The 16,191-nt window shown below is 41.4% G+C and overlaps 2 protein-coding genes across 5 annotated transcripts; one reads left to right on the forward strand and one right to left on the reverse strand.

Moving 5' to 3' along the window:
• Nucleotides 1-1,026: 1,026 nt before the first annotated feature.
• rmdn3 (regulator of microtubule dynamics 3) lies at nucleotides 1,027-8,784 on the forward strand. 2 transcript variants are annotated; one of them, XM_044105695.1, is made up of 13 exons: nucleotides 1,028-1,262; nucleotides 1,508-1,620; nucleotides 2,456-2,645; nucleotides 2,819-2,959; nucleotides 3,413-3,743; nucleotides 3,993-4,095; nucleotides 5,180-5,240; nucleotides 5,327-5,402; nucleotides 6,340-6,417; nucleotides 6,518-6,616; nucleotides 7,675-7,728; nucleotides 7,844-7,918; nucleotides 8,168-8,784. In XM_044105695.1, the coding sequence occupies exons 3-13, from the start codon at nucleotides 2,458-2,460 to the stop codon at nucleotides 8,225-8,227; spliced, it is 1,266 nt and encodes a 421-aa protein (XP_043961630.1). In that variant the 5' UTR covers nucleotides 1,028-1,262; nucleotides 1,508-1,620; nucleotides 2,456-2,457; the 3' UTR covers nucleotides 8,228-8,784. The 2 variants fall into 2 exon arrangements, with proteins under 2 accessions (XP_043961629.1, XP_043961630.1); XM_044105694.1 differs by having other exon boundaries at nucleotides 1,027-1,620.
• Nucleotides 8,742-13,026, reverse strand: LOC122824864 (DNA repair protein RAD51 homolog B). Of its 3 annotated transcripts, none has more exons than XM_044105697.1 (10): nucleotides 12,174-13,026; nucleotides 11,550-11,638; nucleotides 10,973-11,110; nucleotides 10,457-10,574; nucleotides 10,280-10,371; nucleotides 10,102-10,196; nucleotides 9,861-10,007; nucleotides 9,606-9,756; nucleotides 9,338-9,459; nucleotides 8,742-9,269 (listed from the first exon to the last, which is right to left on the reverse strand). In XM_044105697.1, exons 2-10 carry the CDS (start codon nucleotides 11,631-11,633, stop codon nucleotides 9,146-9,148), a joined length of 1,071 nt encoding a protein of 356 aa, XP_043961632.1. In that variant the 5' UTR covers nucleotides 11,634-11,638; nucleotides 12,174-13,026; the 3' UTR covers nucleotides 8,742-9,145. The 3 variants fall into 3 exon arrangements, with proteins under 3 accessions (XP_043961632.1, XP_043961634.1, XP_043961633.1); XM_044105699.1 differs by having other exon boundaries at nucleotides 9,606-9,735; nucleotides 9,894-10,007; nucleotides 12,174-13,008; XM_044105698.1 differs by lacking the exon at nucleotides 12,174-13,026 and adding an exon at nucleotides 12,043-12,154.
• Between the last annotated feature and the right edge of the window lie 3,165 nt (nucleotides 13,027-16,191).

Genomic DNA, 16,191 nt, shown 5'->3' on the forward strand with positions numbered 1-16,191 from the left:
AGCAACACCACAATTACATATCAACGTAACACTTCTTCATCGCGGCTGCTTCTCCGACAGTTTACAGCTGTCCCACCTATGGCAGTCTACTCATCATAAGCCTTCTATGACAGTACAGCGGCTTTTTTAACCCGCCAACATCTTTATCCTTATCCCTTTTCCTTTTTTTGTTTTGCGCCCCGGACAGCTTTTTTGCTCTGCCGCTCCATCTTGTTGCCACTAAATAAACATGATATTTTCGACTAACGTTAGTCCCAGGCATCGCTAAATCATTACACATAAAGTTAACCTCAAAACCTGGACTTATGGATGAATTATACGGCCGAGATAACGAATATAAGTTTGCTAAAAAAAACAGTGGGACTTACCGTGACAAAACTTAGCTGCAGCAACCGCCGTATTGTTGACAGTTTGGTGCTTCTTTCAAATAATGTCGTCACTCGTCAGTGGCCAACTGCGCATGTGCGTTCAACGAGAGCTGCCGAATGATGCTGAGTTTTCTGCTGGTTATGCAGATGCGTTATGCTCACTCATAACTCCAAGTTCGGGTTACTTGCTGCTGATGAGTTTGATTACTTGCCTCAGTAGAAAGTTGTCTTTGCTAAGTTTAAGTTAGTATAGTCAACAGAGTAAGCTGGAATGAGTTCAGGTCACTTTTCTTTTTGAGTAAGATATACTATTACATTTTACAGTGTATGGGGTAGCCAATGATGTGATTAGAAAAGGCACCAAGAGTTGTCTGACTCTTCAACATCATTGAAAAACATTTTACCCTGTAATCTATGCAGGCCTCCTGTCTGTTATACAGGCTGCTCTCTGAATTTCTGCACATTTAAGATAAGATTCTTATCTTAAAGAAACTTAAGATAAGTTACTTATCTTAAGTGCCTTAAGTTTATCTCTTCAACATTTGTGTCCTCTAAAACTCGCACGTGGTAGGTAGTGTTGTTTACTTATAATTTCATTGCCTCTATTTTGAAATCCACAGGAAATGCATTGTACTATTAAATTAAAAGTTATTTTATTTCGAAAGCAAAACCGGAAATAATTTCGACAGTGCTGGATGGTGGAGCTCGTGAGGTACTCACCAGCACTACTACAAACTGTTGGAGGATCTTGCCTGAAGACAAATAATGAAAATCCCAACATTTGAATAATTGCTTCCTGAACTCTGGTCGTTATATTGTGGATAAAATGCGGAGTGACTGGCCTCTTGCTGCTACGCGGTCCGGGTACCAGCGGAGCTGCTAAACGGAGCTTAGGTCGGTCAGGTGTCAGAACACATGTCACCGTTATCGCTGTTTGGTTCCAGTTTCGGACAGTCGGATCTCTATTTCTCTAAACGTTGTTAAAGCCAAAATAATGGGCCGCCTTCGATAGAAATAACGGGCTGGTACTAGACCTGTGAAGGCGGAAAAATGATAATTTCGCTCGGAAGAAACGGGTTAATCGGACTCGCTGTCGGAGCTGCAGCCAGTTTGGGGTTGATTGGGCTTCTAATTTACAGAGAGCGGAGCAGGAGAAGATTCCAAAGGCAGGAATCAAGAGGCCAGCCAGCAGCAAGGCTGCTTGACCAGGCGGATGGAGCAGTGCTTTTCCAGGAGCCCCTGGATGCTCTGGGTAGGTTAGCTTCCCACTGCCCCCTGCTGTTCAGATGCTGACATGTCTGCATGTCTGCTTCTAAACTCCTTGAGTTCAGGGGCTTATTCTTGATAAAGACATTTTTATATGATTATATTGACAACTAGAATAAATATTTCGAGAGATATTTTGTCCTAAATTGCTGTTGGTCAGTCATTCCGACACAAGTTATTATTTTGTCATTTCGAAATGTCTTATGAAACAATTACATTTTCTTGTCTGGAGGATATTCATGATCTATTATTTATCAAATGATCTATCAAACAATTATTTTTTGCAGGAAATTAATTGAAGTTCTTAATATTTTTCAGTTTGTATTTTTTAAATATATTTATTTAAATCAGACTTTTCATGTAAGTAGCAGAAATGGATGAGTAGCATGAGATTTCCTCCATTGTTTTTCTACTCCTGCCTTCACAGCCTTGTGTTAGAAGTGAATATTGAGGTAATTGTTCATGTTGCTGCAACATAAACAGGAGTTAGTTTGAGCAATTAAAAAATTACTGATGCACCCATAAATCAGCCATGATTTCTTTCATTTTGAGTGATCAACGATTGGCCGATGTCTTCGATGTAAAACCAATCTCACTTATAATTGTGAATGTCTGAAACTCGTTTGCAGGTGAAAAATCTGCCACTGAAAAGCTCTGACATTTCAGACAAAAAAAAAGAAAATCACTACAGAATTGACAGGTCAGGCTGTTCAAAAGTTTTGTGATTGGCCAGAGAACTCTCATCAGTGCAGCCCTATTAAAAATGCTAAATGCAATAGTAAAATGTCTGAAGCACAGATAATGTGTGTGTCCATCCCCAGAGATGGAGGCCCAGCAGCAGGCCATGGCAGCGGTGGAGGCTGTCGTGCAGGGTCTGTCCCCAGAGCAGCAGCTGGAGCTCCGGATCCAGCTGGACCAGGTGCTGAGTTGCGTGGCCTCGCTGCGCTCTGAGGTGGCCGAGCTCCGGGGGGGCCTGCAGGACATCGCCCTGCAGATCATCCAGGATGTCAAGTAAGTGGACTCAACAAACGCCCCTCCTAAATGTTCAGTTCTGTTTGGCAGTGTGAGCCACTTCCTTCAGCTGGGATCTGATCCACGCTTAGCACTTGTTCTGCTATGTGCCCTTTACTCCAGAGTGAAACTGGGCTTTTCTGGCTGCTGTTTTCTCTGTCTCACACCTTTAGAAAGGGAGTGGAGGACAGTCAAAGGGTCCGTCGTCGTCGCCATGTCAACAGAGAGCGTACCGACTCAACCAGCTCCAGTTCTATCTACTTTACTGCCAATCAGGATGTGCGTAGCACCAACGAGGAGACCAGCGAAGGAGGGTATGACACCAGGCTGTCAGCAAGACAGCTAAGATGAGAAGCCCCCTGCTGACAGGAGCCTTCTAAAACAAGGCTGTATATATATATATATATATATATATATATATATATATATATATATATATATATATATATATATATATAAAAACACACACACACACTTAGTGTGTGTTTCCGAGTGCTGCAAGCTTCTTCTGTCTATTTTAAAATAGCTCAGTACTGCAACTAGTAATGACATCATTCCCCTCTGTTGGGGTGCACTGATAAATCAACCCGACCATAAACGTCTAAATGAGTAAAGAATGAATAAATAAAGAACATATTCAGTATTAATCTCAACCTTTTCATAGAGATATTTGTTGCATCCTGTCTATAATGTAGCTTTAAAGTTGTGTCCTCTGAGAATCCTGTGTAGGGGTCTGTGCAGCACGAAGTGTTTGTTTTGGTCTCCAGATACTCCACGGCCTACGCTGAGTCTGACTACACAGACCGCGATGAAGATGAGCCGGAACCGGAGCCAGAGTCTGAGGAAGACGAGGAGGAAAGAAGCTGTGCCACGGTCCTCACCCTCCGCCAAGAAGACTCCCAAGAGGAAGAGGAGAGGGAAGTTGAGGAGGAGGAAGTTGAGGAGGAGGATGTGGAGGAGGAGGGAAGGCTGTGGATGGAGGCAGAAGTTCCTCATGGAGAGCTGGCTCTGCTTTTGGCTCAGAGTGACATCCTTCACACTGGAGACGCTACTTTAAAAGCAGACGGCTTTCAGCTGCTGCTGGACAACAGAGCAGAGGTGAGTCGCTGTCTGTCCATGATGGACAAAATCCATCCTCAAAGTGTGGACAGGAGCTTCAACTGACTGAATCTGGTCCTTCAGTGTGTCTGAGATTTTGGAAGATTGATGGATAGATAATTCCCAAAGTTTTGAATCCATTAGGCTGTAAAATGTCAAACAGTTTTATCTGTTGCTCATGTAAACTAAAAAGTATTTGTATTCGTTATGATGACTGAGGTTCCTAACTGTCTCTTCATCCTGCTTCAGTACGGAGACAGCAGGGACTTCCTCTGGAGGCTGGCCCGCGCTTACAAGGACATGTACGAGTCTGTCAAGGACAAGCAGGAGAAGTCCAGCTACGCTCAAAAAGGTGGGAGCATTCAGACACTGACACACTCACACTGTCACCCAGACATTCTTGCTCCAGACCAGCTTCAGCACCAGGCCAGTTATGGCTCTGGTTCAAAGCTCCGGCTGAATGAATCGTTCCCAGGCCTCTGCAGCCTGAACGTCTGGATGCTGAGCAGGGAACAGTGATTTGGTTCAGGTGTTGTAGAGCAAAGAGGTGTAAAAACATCTTGCCATGGAAAACGGATCTGCGAATCGTTGTCCATACAAAATAAGGTTTTGCATGATTGCGTTATGAGACTTGTCCACAGTTTCTCGGTTTCATAATGTGAAATGTATGATTTGTGTTTGAGTAAAAGCAGCTTGATGTTTGTGTTTCAGTTCACTTCAAAGAAAAGATAAAAGCAGAAATATTTGAATCTATTTTTTACCTCATGTTTTTTGTTTTTTTCTAAGTAGAATATGTTAATTATGTGTAAATCATCTAACTCTATATGATACAACATGTGCATTTGCTTCAATCACCTTAAGCTTTCTGGCCAGATTTGCTCCATTTTGGAACTGAGGTTATGGGATCGCACAAAATCCTTCAGAGGGCCACAAATGGCCCTGTACCACACAGTGAGCACACACACTTAGTGTGTAGGTCTGTAGGAATGGAGCTGCCCAGCCCTGAACAAAACAGAACCCCTAGGTGACCACAGTGCCACAATTTTCTGTTTCCAGTCAGAATATGACAGCGTTCTGTGGTGGTGATCAGAAAAACATCCTTTTTAATTAAAAAAAAATAAAAAATTAGTATTTGAGTCTGGAGGGCCATGAGACCCTGCAGCCTTGCTGCTGCTGCTGGTGCTGCTGCTGTGTCCAGTGAAGCAGACACCCATCAACAGGCTGCAGGACAGCCCCCCCTGCAGACTGGAGCTGGTCCATCCACACACAGCTGATCTGCTCCATGTGGCTAATGAAGCTTCCCTCTGCTTTCTTTTTTCAAAACTAATTCCATCAAGTGGGCAGCCAATCAGCTAGAGACAGTGAGACAATGTTGGACTCATTGGACAGATCATCATCATCATAAAAGCTCTTGTGTTAACGGTTGTTTTGTGCAGGTCGGGAGGAGGCAGAGCTGGCTCTGAACTACAGAAGCCTGGATGCTGAGAGTCATAAGTGGTAGGTCATCAGCAGCAGACAGTCGGTGTCCTTCTAACTCCGCAGTGTTTGCGTCCTTCATGGATGACTTGTGGTCATGTCGTCAGGTTCGCTGTGCTGTCAAGACTTTCCTCAGACCATGAGAGCATGCACAGCAAACTGAAGAGCGGCCACATCCTGAAGGTAAAGCAGCCTCACATCCATCTGTTATTAACATACAGATAGAAATATGAGTTTACTGATTTACTAGAGAGCAGAATGTTTTATTCCTCTGATTATAGAATTGTTTTGAAAATTTTCCATTAGTTTTGTATAAAATTATGAGTTTTTGTGAAGCAAAGACAAAGTGTTCCTGGTCCGTCCTTGGCTGAGGGAGGGATGATAACAGGATCTTAATGTATTGGAGTTTTCATATTGCACTAACAGTAAAGAAAAATGGTTATTAACTATGATGGATCATAGATAATAACCATTTTATTAACTATATAAATATCTTTATTTATATAGTTATTATAATGTCCCAGCTGTCTCCTGATGTGTATGCAGACCGCAGATGGTCAGAGTTGTAGATTTATTGTTGGCAATCAGAGCTTTACTGCAGGAAAACCTCGTTGTTTCACACATGGCTGCTGCCGACAGCAACTCCTGCTCTCCTCCTGGAGACCATCCGCTGGCCATTTTGTGTTTAACCACTGCTGTCTCCCAGACAAGCTGGTGACTGAAGTGTTGCCCGGCCAGAAGAAAAGTCATGTTTCTTTCTTTTCTTCTTGGAGACTAGAAAACTGTATTAGATGTGATCTGCTCATCAGTGCCTCTTCTAGATGAAGACAGTAAAGGAGCCACAGCTGCCATAAACTCTTTATATTTACTTAACATAGAAAATACTCCTGGTTCAGTGTCTTTGGGTTTGTGTGTGCATGTGTGCATGCGTGCGTGCTCTGGCCTCTCAAACCCCCAGTCAGTCCTCAGTTCTGGATTGGTTTTCTTACAGTGCAGTTGGTTGTTGCAGAGAGATAGAAGATGAGCTGCTGTTCATCTGCTGTTAGTATTTTTGCCAATACTAAATAGATGTAATTTAATTTAAGCAGTTCTGTGTTGTTTCTCTCCCTGGTCCATCCAGGAGCACCTAGATCGAGCCTTGGCCCTCAGTGATGATGACCCTGTGTGTTACTACCTGCTGGGCAGATGGTGCTACGAGGTGAGACCCATCACACACTGATGGAAGCTTCCAACCAACCTGTGTGTGCTTTCTGATGTGTGTGTGTGTGTGTCGGGGGGTGGGGGGGTATGGGCTACAGGTTGCCTCATTTGACTGGTTGGAGAAGAAGGCTGCTGCTGCACTGTACCGGAGCGCTCCCACCGCCTCCATTCATGACGCCCTGGAGAACTTCCTGAAGGTTGGAGCTGCTTTTCATTCTGAACTCCAACTCTTTGTGGTGTAGACACGTTTTGCCATGAGGTCCAGAATTGTTAATTCAGAAGCACTTGGGGGACCACAATAAATAATTTCTTATACAAATTTAGGAGAGCTTTGTTGCGCCTTTTAATTCTATGTGCTACAGGTACAATTAAAATTATAAATTGGTTAGCTTTTTATGGAAAACGTTTGAGCTAAGCAGCCCAGTCTTAAAATTTTAAAATGTAATTAATATGACAAATTTAGACTGTTAATCAACACATCTGATGGTCAGTATTTGTTTGAACACATGGGACACATAGTGCTGTTAAATATGTATCTATGAACATGTTAATTTTGTGTTTTTACAAATAAAAGTTGGAGAAATATAGTATTATTGGCCTGTATAGCGAATAGCAGTTTGAAACCACAGCAATTAGTTGCTTTTCTGTTTTTTCTTCTTTCAGTTTTTAGGACATCCAGAGGAAAACGAAAAGAAAAAAACTCATACAAATGAAAATTCCACTGACATGTCACATCCTTTCAGAGCCGGGGAGGGATTTTCTCTGAGCCAAGTTTTTTAGATATTCTTTATTTTTCTTTTAAAGCAACAAGAATAATCCTGAACAACAACAAATTAGTTTGGTTTATTTCCCTGGGTGAGCAGTAAGAAACAAGATAAAGATAGCTATCACAGTTGTATATTTTGAAGAAACATCAGTAATGTTTTATGGTTAACTGTGGCATGGATTATAATCCTGGTTTACTATAAATCCCTGAAGATCCTTCTACATTTGACTCCAGTGACTTTAGTGGGATTAAACCAGACCTCTGATATCAGTTACCTGAAATACTTTGACATACATGCTAACAATCAGTTGCCATTTTGACTATTTTCTGATTTGCAACTCCATCTGTCTGGTTAGACTGAATAAGTCTGTTCACTAGAAGCATGGAACAAATGAAAGTCACATTTTGACGTTTATCTCCGCCAGTAGCAGTGAAGTGTTTATTTCTCTCTAACTGTCTCTATGGTGACCTTCATGTGTTGTCCTGCAGGCAGAGGAACTCAGGCCGGGATTCTCCAGAAACGTCAGGCTTTACATCGCCAAGGTAACTAGAAATTTCCTGAAACTCAACAGATTAGATCAAATCCCAATACAGTACTATATACAGATGCCTTTGTGATGACATTAGAGAACTGTAAAGCTGCTGCCGTTTTGCTTAGTGTCACAAGGATCTGGGGAACATTTCTGAGGCCACAAACTGGACCAGGCTGGCACTGAAGATGCCCACAGACAATGTAAGATCCTTCTGCATGTGAACACATGCACATTTCTGTCTGCAGTTCTAAATGTTTGCAGATGCAAAATTATATACATTTAGAAGTCTTGTCTCATTAGAACATATCTATATTCCCATGCCTCTTGGCCAGGTCTCCTTAACAGATTTTATCTCAAAAGATGTTCTAGTATAAGAATGGTTAAATAAAATGTGTTATTTTTTAAGTAATAGTGAAATGTAAACCATACCTTTTGTCTCATGTCTTCAGGATGAAGAAGCAAATGAACTGGAGGCTCAGCTTCAGCTTTTAACTGACAAACCAAACTGACAGCTTGGAATATTTTCCTTCACTAATAGATGTCTCTCAAACTATCCATTTTATTATTTTATGACTTGCAGTAACTTTTCTAGTAACTGGTTTATATTTTTAATTGCTTGGGTTGTATTTATTGATTCCATATCTGTGTTACATTTACTGATTTCACCTTTATTGCAAACTTTTCAGCTCTTTAGTTATTTTTCCCCCAACTGCCAGTCTAAGAAGCAGCAGGCTTACCTGACCACTACACCCATTGATGCTACTGCAGCATGTTTGCCTCCATTGACCAAGGGCCCTTTAACATGGACAGTTGTTAGAGGTGCTGCTCTGGCTCTTCCAGTGTTCAACCTCTGCAGTAATGTTTAGTTATATTATTTATTTATATTTTTGGATTCTTTTCGTCTTATTTTTACAGTGACATCATTGCACTTACTTTTTTTTGTTAGCACTCAATGAAAAAATATATAATTTCCTGTAAATCTGAATATATTGCATTACATTTTAATCAAATGAAACTGCTTGGTTCTGAATGAGTTACCAGTTTATTAAAGGATCCCTTAACACACTGCTCTAAGAATTCAGAAATTTAGTCATGAAGGGAATATAGACATAACAGCTTAAGGACAAAAACATTTTAAATAAAATTTCTGCCTTAGGCTAAACTTGGACACACAAGCCTCAGAAAAATCTTTAGACAAATATTGTCCATTAGTCATTTGTTCAGGTTTCCCAGGTTATATTGTCAGTACTCCATGAAGGTCTTGTTGCTGATACTCATCATGTAATTGAGGAGTGTTTAGATCCAATATGACCTGATGTCCAGGCAGGAGACATTTATTGACTGTGATGAACAGTCAACCAACCATGAGAACTCTTCACTCTAGCTCTTCCTGAGCTCACTGCAGCCCCCTGCTGGCCCAGGAATGCTCAGTCCTTGGCATCTCCAACACCATCTGCATTGATTGCAAACATGGCTTCAGCCTCCGGCAGGCAGGGGGAATCGTAGATTTTACAGATCCTGGTTTCTCCTCGGCCTTTCCTCAGGTACAGCCTGGACAGAGAAAAAATGGTTGGAGGTGCGGCTGAGGAGTAAACAATCTTATTTAGAGTCAAACACACCTTGTGGTGGAAGCATGAGCCAAAATGTTGCCACCAATTGGTTTCTTGGGATCTGCTGAAAACATGGCTGCCCCATCGACCTGCGCCACCACTTGGTTAGTTATTACCACGGCAACCCCAAACTAGAGTGGGGGGGAGAAAAAGACAAGTCTCACTTGTTTGTGTTATAACAGCTGCTCGGATGCCTGGCTGATCTGCAAAGGCATGATCAACCAACATGTCCACTACATCAGAACAAGGGGTTGGGTCACAGATCTGTGCTGCGTACCTCATCTGCTAACCGGAGCAGCATGCGGAGGAACCGCCCCAGATGCCCCTGCCTGGCCGACAGCTCCCCTCTGCCTGAATAGTCTGTCCTGTACAACGCAGTGGCGCTGTCCACAATAAGCAGGGCATACCTGGAGAAAATACCAGATCCACTGAGAAGTTCAATTAAAATGCTTTGTGAGCATCTGATGTCACTGAAGCCAAAATATGTCCGTCTTAATGTACAAAGAAATTTCTGCAGACTTTTGCAACAGACCATAGTTCAGATGTAACTGAAACCACCGCTGACCTGGACTCAGCCATCATGGCAGAGGCTTGATACAGCAGCTGAGTCTGGTGGTCTGTGTTGAAGGCTCGAGCATAGGCCACATTGTCCAACACATCACTGCCCACTAGCCCATACCTAACCGCAGCAAATAAAAGACAAGCAGGAAGGGTTCAAACACTTTGACATGTTTAAGTACATTAAATAAAAAGATAAGTATAAATGTGTTTACCTTTCAGCTACAGCCAGCAGTCTCTCAGGTCTGAAGGTTCCTTCTGTGTCGATGTACATTGCTTTCCCTTCTCCACCTCCCTGATCAATAGGCAGCTATGGACAGAGGAAAACCAGCTCCTGTGAACACACTTCTTCACACACCTCCATGTTTAGCTCCTGGTCAAACAGGATGCTACCTGACAGGTAACGGCCAGTGTGTGACACAGCTGGGTCTTTCCGGTCCGAAACTCTCCAAACATCTCTGTGATGGAGCCTGTCTCGATCCCACCTGCACAGGAACAGAGACTCAGCATGGTCAGCCTCCCTCCCAATGGTGTAGAAGTCACTGTTGAGAGGCAGTCACTGGGCCACACCCTGCAGTAATTTGTCCAGCTCCTTGGAGCCTGTGGAGATCTGGATGATCTCTGCTCTCCTTTGATGGAACTCGGTAGCGGTAGTGAAGCCCATTGGCACCAGCTTGGCTGCTTCTGCCTGCCAGGGACAGAACCAAAGACAAAACCAAGTACACCAATGAGAGAGAAAGTAAAAAAAACAGCATAAGTGCAGAAAATATCAGCGATGAATTCACAATTTTCATTACTTAACCATTAATTCTCTGATGACTATAATACATTGCTAAATAATGCTGTTAAACTTAATAGAAGGAAAAAGCTCAGTGCAGCTGTGCATCCTTATCAGCATCTCAGTGAGGAATTATTTCACAACCACAAGTCCATTCATTTCATTTCACTGGAGTGGACAGAATGAACCAATCAGAGTTCTTTTAATGCATGCAATGGAAAACAGAGAAGATTTCAGCTTTTAAATGAACCAAGCTAAATAAATGTACAGTTTTAGCTTGTGTCAATGGAAGGATGGACATTTCCTACTAAAACTTTGTCTGCTTTGGCTTCACTGATGCCTTTGATGTTGAGCAGCTCTTTCTTGGGTGCATAAGCCACTGCTTCTATGGTGTGGAACCCTGCATCCTCCAGCTTCTTGATGTCGCTGGCACTAATTCCACAATGCTGCTGACAAAAAGACAACATCAGCATCCAGCAGGGGACAGGACCACCAGTGCTGAAATACAAATGATTTATTTACAGACAACACTTTATACACATTTGTAGCATGTCTTCCGTTGACATTTACTTGACCTTCCTTTTATTTGTGAATACCATAGTGTTACCCATCAAACTGCAGAAGGCTTGCTTAGACCAATGTATTTTATGTAACTTAATCTTAAGACAAGTTTATATGTATGGCATATTTCAGCAATCAAGCAGTTCAAAGTGACTTTCATGTCATGTCAGTAGATATCAATAATTATTGATTAGTTTGTTTTAAATATCTGAAATGTATGGTCTTTCCTGTTTCATCCAATTTTATCTCCACCTCGTTTATTTTTAAGCAGTTCCAGCCCTAGTGTTAACTAAGCCAGTACAGAGAGCAGTCGGGAGACTTTACCTCCAGTCTGGAGAGAGGCTGTGGGCCGTAGTTCTCCTCCTCCTCCGTCTCTACCTCCGCTCTCGTTTCTCCTCTCATCGCCATGACATCTGGCCGACAGAGGGCGCAGACAAGTGACTGTCAGTTTTGTACCATAAGACAAAGGCTCCTTCGGTTTTTTGTGATTTTAAATAGTAAAAACACCCGGCTTATCTTTAATAAAGAACTTGATTACTTGCCGGTGTTCTGTCAGATCAGAGTACGTTGTGACTGTTAAATATCATAGAATTGCTATTGTTCTTTTCACTGTGTACGCTACACAGTAAAACACGACCCTACTGTGAGTAGGGTTGTGACGCAATTTAGAGCACATTAACAAGATGATAGTTTCTGTCTAACTGTACCGCCACAACTTGTACTGTTCTGAGGCGTATTTATTCCCCAAACCGTAATTATTTTGATACTTATGCAATTGTTTAGCCTAGCATTAGCACAAACCAGGTGCCTTCGATACCTGATTATTTCCTCTCCTTAAAGCTGCTACCAGCCCCGCAGAATGGACTGACAGCTTAGGTTCGGGCTAGTTTCTAAACCTCCTTACCAACAGTCGGTACTGAGCTAAAAGGAAGCTTCCATAGAAAGTACCTGCAACGTTTTCTGCCTGATGTCAGCAAATTTCCTCAAAGCTCCCGCGCTCAAAACACGATTAAAACGTAATGACGTTTTACTTCAACGTCTGTGACGTCAACAGGAACATATGGAAGCGACCTTTCAGACTAAAAGTGAAAATAAAATTCAGAGTAAGAGCTTTTAGACTCAAATATTTAGCTCTGGAGACTTCAATATTAAATCACTGGAGATTTAACTTCAAACTATCACATGTTAAATTTCACAGTCAAGTCATGCAGTGCTTTGCTTGACATTTTTATTTCTTGCCAGTAGTAAACGTTGATATTGCTGTTAATGCACAAAAATGTGGATGATGTAAAGAAGGATGTAAGTAATGCTCTGTCTGTGCTCGATGGTGAGCAAGAGTTTCCCTTGAAAAGACCTCAGCAACATGTGGCAGACTCAATTAGGATTGGACGGCCGGAAGAGGGCAGTATAATCTTTTGTTGTAGATCTGATGATGAGTTGTGAGTAGTAGAACAGACTGATTTTTCTCAAAGAACGTTTCAACAAAATCTCTGGCATTAGACACACTCAGATACTGCTAACTGAGTTACTTCTTCTGAACCTTGCTTTAACGTGTAACCTTTTGTAAAACATGCTATAATACTGGTGTATGTTGCGATGTTTTTGCTTTAATTGTCCCAAATACTAGAACTTCCATAATTTATATTAAATTATCGTATGAGTTTTACAACTTTTTGGAATAAAATTCAAACCCTTGTCTTTGCAAAGTCAGTTTATGCTTAAAGCAAGTAATGTTCTGTTTTTTATTGCTATTATTTATTTACTTATTTTTTTACTTTTTAGACACTGCAAGTTCTTATTTGATTTAATTGAATGTTTGATCTGGAAGTAAATCTATCTAATGTCCAGAAATCCAAGATTTTATTTATTTATTTTTGGCTCTGGATTAAAATGTTATTTTAAATAAAGCGATTTTCCAGACATTTTTGATTCTTTACACAAAACAACTGACATATCTGTTAAAGACTCATCAGTGGAGAATGACAGAGCCATACTATATTTTAGATATGAAAACAAAACAGAGGCAAAGATAATTGTTTGTGAATTTCTTAAATCACAGTATAACATTACATTTGGCTCCATGATGCTTTGGACTTTAGTTTTGTGTTCAGTTTGCACATTTAATGTGTGCAAACTTTTTAAAAGACTTGTTCCTCTCTGTAGGCAGTTCCTGTTTGAATTTCATAGTCTGGTTCCTCCTGTTCCATTTTCCTTGTTGTTAGACATCTTTTATGTTTTGAATCATATTGTGCTATGTTCTGCCTCATGATTATTTAGATTTCATGTTTCTATGCCTCCATGTTGTTAGTTGTGTATAACTAGATCGAGGTGTGCACAGAGTGTGCATCTAAATACTTGTGCTTTCAAATAAACAACAAGGCTTCCTTTCTTTGATTAATTAAGACTGTCTCACGTCTTTGATAAATTACATTACACTATGCAGATATTTCAAAACCAATACACTGTTGTTGTAGGTCAGTATGCTAATGCTAGCCTCGATGCTATTATTATTAGTTTTATCTAGTTTCAGTTATCAGCCAGTTTTAACCTTCAGGTGGGTTTTTTCACTCTAAGCTTGTTACTGTAGGTCAACATACTAGTACTAGCTTAGATGCTATTATTAGATTTTAGCTAGTTTTAGTTATCAGCTTATTTTAGCTTTACATGGGTTTATTCACGCTGTATAGGGTATTTTGCTGTAGATTCAACAGTTAAATACTACATATCACCAGCAAACTGTAGGTCAACTTGCAAGTGATACCATATAAGCTATCATTTCAGCTAGCTGTAGCTTTTTAGCTCATTTTACCTTAAAAGCTGCTGTGACCTAACAGGATAGGTTTGAAAGCAGCAATCTGCAGCAATTTCTAATAGTCTTTGGGTGGGATGTTTGAATTGACTGAAAAATTCACTCCTCTTAAACAGGCTTTCTATTTGCCTATTTACAATTTCTTGCATTTCTGCAAGGTTTTTGCAATTGACTTCAAATTCTTCTGCACTTTTCATCAACAAACACCTCCAGCTTATCGTATTCACTCTGCATGTCCACAGGAAATGCAATTTTTTTCTAGTTACAATTGTAATATCTTGTATGTGAGCAATTTAGCAACATTTTGTGAGCCTTCATTGACTTTTATACATTGAAAGCTCACTTGTCAATTAAGCAGCATTAATGTAGTTCCAATTTAGCTGAAATACGTAGCTCATCCATGTGTACATTTCATTTCATATCCCCCAAAATCAGCATAGCCATGCAAAGAGTGGCAAGGGGTCAGTGGTGTATGACTCCTGAGCTGTGTGATGTTGTAGCAGTATACGTCTGTAATGCCCCTGGCATCTTTGTTTGACAAATTCAATTTACTGCAAATGCTGGTGGGTGAGTACACAAGCAGAAAAATTGAATTTCCCTCAATTTATTATGACATAAGTCATCTGTCAGGCTTCCTTTTATAGCTTGTTAGAGTAATCCAGACAGAGGTTTGGAGCTTGGTTGTAATAGTGTGTGGAAAAACAATACAGTCTGTTGCACACAACTAACAATGATTACACCATTTTGTAATATGTGGTCTTTTTTGATGAATCTTGAATTACAAAAAAATGTTTAAAAAAAATTGTGTAGAAGGGTAGCTGAATGTCACTTTCAGCCAAAAGTCATTATATGTCCTCTGAGATGGAGGGACCCATTGCATTGAGTCAACAACTTTAGAAGTTCTTATTTTTAGTTAAACTGTGTTAACTTTTCTTAGGAGCCAAAACATAGCATTTATCTGGGACACTTGTGAAGCTAAACCTACTCTCTGCATCATGACGTAGGAAGGGAACATGTAAGAATAATTCTGCTGAGCCCAAACATTTTACATCAGACATTAATTGGTTTATATCGTCTCACAGAAACCTGGCTGCAGCAGGATGATGATATTGGTACAAATGAGTCAACTCCCAATTACTCAAATTTTCATGTTTATGCAAATGCTGGGCGAAGAAGAGTAGCAAACGTATTTCATCTTCCAGTCAGCCTAATGAATTAATAGTGACACTTCTTTTCAATACCTCATCTAGCTTTCCTCGTCCAATTTGCAAAGTATTAAAACCACATCTGTTTGTTGTTTTGCACTGTCCACCAGGACCTTACACTCCGTTTTTATACCTATTCTCAGATTTCTCATCTGATTTAGTGTTAGATTAATGACGTTGTTGGGGTATTTTGTTGATTTTGAAAGTCCATCCATCCATCCATCCATCTTCTTCCACTTATCCAGGGTCGGGTCACGGGGGTAGCAGATTCAGAAGGGAGGCCCAGACTTCCCTCTCCCCAGCCACTTCTTCTAGCTCCTCCGGAGGAATCCCAAGGAATTCCCAGGCCAGCCGAGAGACATAGTCCCTCCAGTTTAGTCTGGATCTTCCTCTGGGTGTCCTCTGTGTGGAAAGTGCCTGGAACACACACCAGGGAACCATCCAGGAGGCATCCTAACTAAATGCCCGAGCCACCTCAACTGGCCCCTCTTGACGTGAAGGAGCAGCGGTTGTACTCTGAGTCCCTCCCGGATGACTGAGCTTCTCACCCTATCTCAAAGGGAGAGCCCAGACACCCTACAGAGAAAACCCATTTCGGCCGCTTCTATCCGCGATCTTGTTCTTTCAGTCATGACCCAAAGCTCATGACCATAGATGAGGGTGGGAACGTAGACTGACCGGTAAATCGAGAGCTTCACTTTTTAGCTCAGCTCTCTCTTCACCACGACGGACCGGTACGGCGCCTGCTTGATGGCCGACGCTGCACCAATCTGCCTGTCGATCTCCCACTCCCTTCTTCCCCCATTCGTGAATAAGATCCCGAGATACTTGAACTCCTCCACTTGGGGCAGGACACCCCCCCTGACCCGGAGAAGGCATTCTACCCTTTTCCTGCTCAAGACCATGGCCTTGGATTTGGAGGCACTGATCACCATCCCAGCCGCTTCACACT

This window comes from Gambusia affinis, linkage group LG22, assembly GCF_019740435.1.
Source record: "Gambusia affinis linkage group LG22, SWU_Gaff_1.0, whole genome shotgun sequence".
Lineage (NCBI taxonomy): Eukaryota > Metazoa > Chordata > Actinopteri > Cyprinodontiformes > Poeciliidae > Gambusia > Gambusia affinis.

Excerpts from the sequence above, each read along its gene's own strand:
- rmdn3 (XM_044105694.1), top strand. The coding sequence starts at position 1,419 with ATGATAATTTCGCTCGGAAGAAACGGGTTAATCGGACTCGCTGTCGGA. Across the intron at positions 1,621-2,455 it reads GGAGCCCCTGGATGCTCTGG|AGATGGAGGCCCAGCAGCAG; the intron begins GTAGGTTAGCTT and ends GTCCATCCCCAG. Across the intron at positions 6,617-7,674 it reads CCCTGGAGAACTTCCTGAAG|GCAGAGGAACTCAGGCCGGG; the intron begins GTTGGAGCTGCT and ends GTTGTCCTGCAG.
- LOC122824864 (XM_044105697.1), bottom strand. The coding sequence starts at position 11,633 with ATGGCGATGAGAGGAGAAACGAGAGCGGAGGTAGAGACGGAGGAGGAG. Across the intron at positions 10,372-10,456 it reads GCTGGACAAATTACTGCAGG|GTGGGATCGAGACAGGCTCC; the intron begins GTGTGGCCCAGT and ends GTTCCTGTGCAG. Across the intron at positions 10,197-10,279 it reads CACTGGCCGTTACCTGTCAG|CTGCCTATTGATCAGGGAGG; the intron begins GTAGCATCCTGT and ends CTCTGTCCATAG.